The sequence below is a fragment of the Peromyscus leucopus genome, chromosome 15 (assembly GCF_004664715.2).
Source record: "Peromyscus leucopus breed LL Stock chromosome 15, UCI_PerLeu_2.1, whole genome shotgun sequence".
Taxonomy (NCBI): domain Eukaryota; kingdom Metazoa; phylum Chordata; class Mammalia; order Rodentia; family Cricetidae; genus Peromyscus; species Peromyscus leucopus.
The window spans coordinates 25,257,516-25,260,765 of record NC_051076.1 but is presented as its reverse complement, the minus strand read 5'-3'; the positions used below and the strand labels follow the sequence as shown (position 1 = coordinate 25,260,765).

At 39.0% G+C, this 3,250-nt stretch overlaps 1 protein-coding gene across 1 annotated transcript; it reads left to right on the top strand.

Annotated features, from left to right (window-relative positions):
• Positions 1–715: 715 nt before the first annotated feature.
• Positions 716–1,755, top strand: LOC114690741 (olfactory receptor 10J3-like). Its single transcript, XM_028865625.2, has one exon. The coding sequence runs from the start codon at positions 753–755 to the stop codon at positions 1,692–1,694; it is 942 nt and encodes a 313-aa protein (XP_028721458.1). The 5' UTR covers positions 716–752; the 3' UTR covers positions 1,695–1,755.
• The last annotated feature ends 1,495 nt before the right edge of the window (positions 1,756–3,250 follow it).

Genomic DNA, 3,250 nt, shown 5'->3' with positions numbered 1-3,250 from the left:
AACCGGCTTCAAATGTCAATTTTCTTTAGCCTCCCTTGTTTTTTTTTGTCTGGATTGTTTCTCTAAGTTGGCTATTGTGTATAGCACTATAATAAAATATGAAAGTAAAGGTAACACTTTAGGGTTGTGATTTAATATAAGTAAGCATACAAAAAGTTATTTAACATGACAAATTAATTGAAAAATAAAATTAAAATATATAATTAGATGTCACATCCTAAAAGTTAAGATGTATATAAAATAAATTATAAGCATGTATAAATTTGTGAATAATAATAAATATTATTAATATATAAAAGTGTTAAAAATATTTGAATGAATGGAAACCATGTGCACTGTTGATGGAATATAAACAAAACAAAATCACTGTTGAAAACAGTGGAGGAAATTCCATAAAAGTTAAAATAGAACTAACATGTGACTTACTAATAACTATATAATCAAGAAACTGAAGCTAGGCTATTTCTACAAATCTCTTTTAATTTTGATCTACTCGGTTTTTTGTCTCCATCTATGCTCCCAATCCCATGGTCCTAGCTTAAGGATTCTACATTCTCAAAGGAAAGGTAGCACAAAGAGGAAGACTGAGCAGTTCTCCAATAGCTGAGCCTTGAGACTCTGGGGTCTCCAGTCTTACCCAGGGTAGACACATTTGTTACTGAAGGCCTTGGTCCAGCCGACTCTGGTTTGTGTTTGCCTCATCAGAGCTTTTCTTCCCTTTGTCCAGCTCCCTGAAGTATACACTAGTCTCAATGTTAAAGTCAAATGCAACTTTTGTAACAGAGTTCCTCTTTGAAGGTTTCTCTAGCTTTGGTTGGCAGCACAGGCTTGCCTTTTTTGCTGTTTTTCTAACATTGTACTTTCTGACTCTGTCTGGCAACATGATCATTGTGACTATTATTCACCTGGATCATCATCTCCATACTCCCATGTACTTCTTCCTGGCCGTGTTGTCCATCTCTGACACCTGCTATACTGTGACCATTATACCACGGATGCTTTCTGACCTCCTCAATCCATACCGCACAATTGCTTTCCGAGACTGTGTGGCCCAGATCTTCTTTTATCTAACTTTTGGCATCAACAATTGTTTCCTACTCATGGTCATGGGATATGACCGTTATGTGGCCATCTGCAACCCCCTAAGGTATTCAGTCATCATGGGTAGGAAGGCTTGTGTCCACTTGTCATCTGGGTCACTGGGAACTGGCCTGGGCATGGCTATTGTCCAGGTTACATCAGTGTTTAGCCTGCCCTTCTGTGATGGCTTTATTATTCCCCATTTCTTCTGTGATGTGAGACCCCTGCTGAAGCTGGCCTGCGCAGATACCACTATCAATGAGATTATCAACTTCGTTGTCAGTGTCTGTGTCCTCATTTTACCTATGGTTGTGGTCTTCATCTCCTACGTTGTGATCATCTCCACCATCCTTAAGATCGCCTCCGCCGAAGGTCGGAAGAAGGCCTTCGCCACCTGTGCCTCCCACCTCACTGTGGTCATCATCCACTATGGCTGTACTGCAATCATCTACCTGAAGCCTAAGTCCCAGAGCTTGCTGGGGCAGGACAGACTCATCACAGTAACCTACACTCTTATCACCCCTCTACTGAACCCTTTAGTTTACAGCCTGCGGAATAAGGAGGTCAAAGACGCCCTACGCAGAGCCATATGGCAAAAGCCACTTCCTTCTTAATCAGGCTCCTTTGTGAACTCAAGTCCTTCCATTTGTGAATGTGCACATATTTTAAGTTGTTTCTGATAATGCCTTTACTTATGGTATCAGGAAGACCAGAATACCCTAATGGTGAATCATCTAGAGGCTTCCTTCTATGCTATCAGAATTCTCAGTGCTCTGCTATAGAGGAATGAGATGAGGGTTTTTATGTACTTAGGAGAATTAGAATTAAAAACTATAAACATGGGCTACTTATAGCCAGAGTCTTGACAAGTTTTTGATTGAAAGCTTTGGTCCAACTATGCATGTCATGGTTTGACTAATACCTTTTCATTTCCCTGCCAAACTCCTTTAAACCTAGACCTTCTTCAATGCCAGAGGCAAACTGCTTTGTGTATAGACCTGTTCACGTGTGCATATGGCTGCTCTCCATGAGAATAATTTGAATTGCAGTCATGTGTCACACAGTCACCCTTAAGCCAATGATAGACTTCATATATAATGGCAGAAAGTATATAGCTTATATTATACAATGGGCTGGTACTATGTGTGATGTGTAGCTACACTATATGATATTGATACAATGACAAAATTGCTTACAAATTATTTCTCAGACTCGATCCTCATTGGTAGATGTACAAGACTGTATCCACTCAAATTTATTAAAACACTAAGTCCATCAATTGTCTAAATGTGATATGTATCAGTTCTGGAAACAAGCCCCAAAAGACATGTTTATTGTTGTTAAGGCTGCTGGTATAGTCAGTATTCAAACACATACCTTTATGTCAAAGACTTTCTTATTTTCTTTTTCATGAATATCACATTAATACTGAGTGATGACTTGGGGATTTTTAAGAGACTTGAAGTATGTCTTTGAAGTGGATGGTATCACAGAGGTAAGAAAGTAAAACAGCACCAGCCACAAAGAATACAGGTGTGGGCTATCTACAATCCTATAATGCATACTTGAGAAAATTCAGACCCAGAAGAAGACCATACTGACAAGGTTAGCTTTGTCCATCCTTTCAATGTTGGAATAAAGAAAATGAGTATAGAAGGGGGCCAGTAGATATCACTGTAAAAGAACATCAGATCCATTGTTTGACAGTAGCGGAGCACACTCATGGGAATGAACAATCTGTAATTTTAAATTAGCATGTGTCATTTTGTAAAAAAAAAAAAAAAAAAAAGACTAGAATATGAAGTCTGCACAGGGAAGGAATGTGGAGTGCTATGTCTTCCCTCAGTGTCCAGATTTCCAGAAATAGTGAAGCCATTTCCTTTCTGTGGAGTTGGTTAAAAGACAATTTTTAAAAAATAGCTTAGCAATTCTGTTGACTCAAGTTAAATAAAGATATGAAGTATGCTGGTATGATGAGCAGTAGAACAGACATCACATGTCTGAAGATGAATTTGCCAAAGGCTGATGTACACCTCCAGATCGTACACCTCAGGATCCACACATGAACTCTCTGGGTAACCTAGAACCCTGGAGTGAGACTCTCAGTGAGTCCTCTTTGGAAGCATCCTTGCTAAGGATCTGCATCGTGTTTTTTATCATGTTTGGGGAA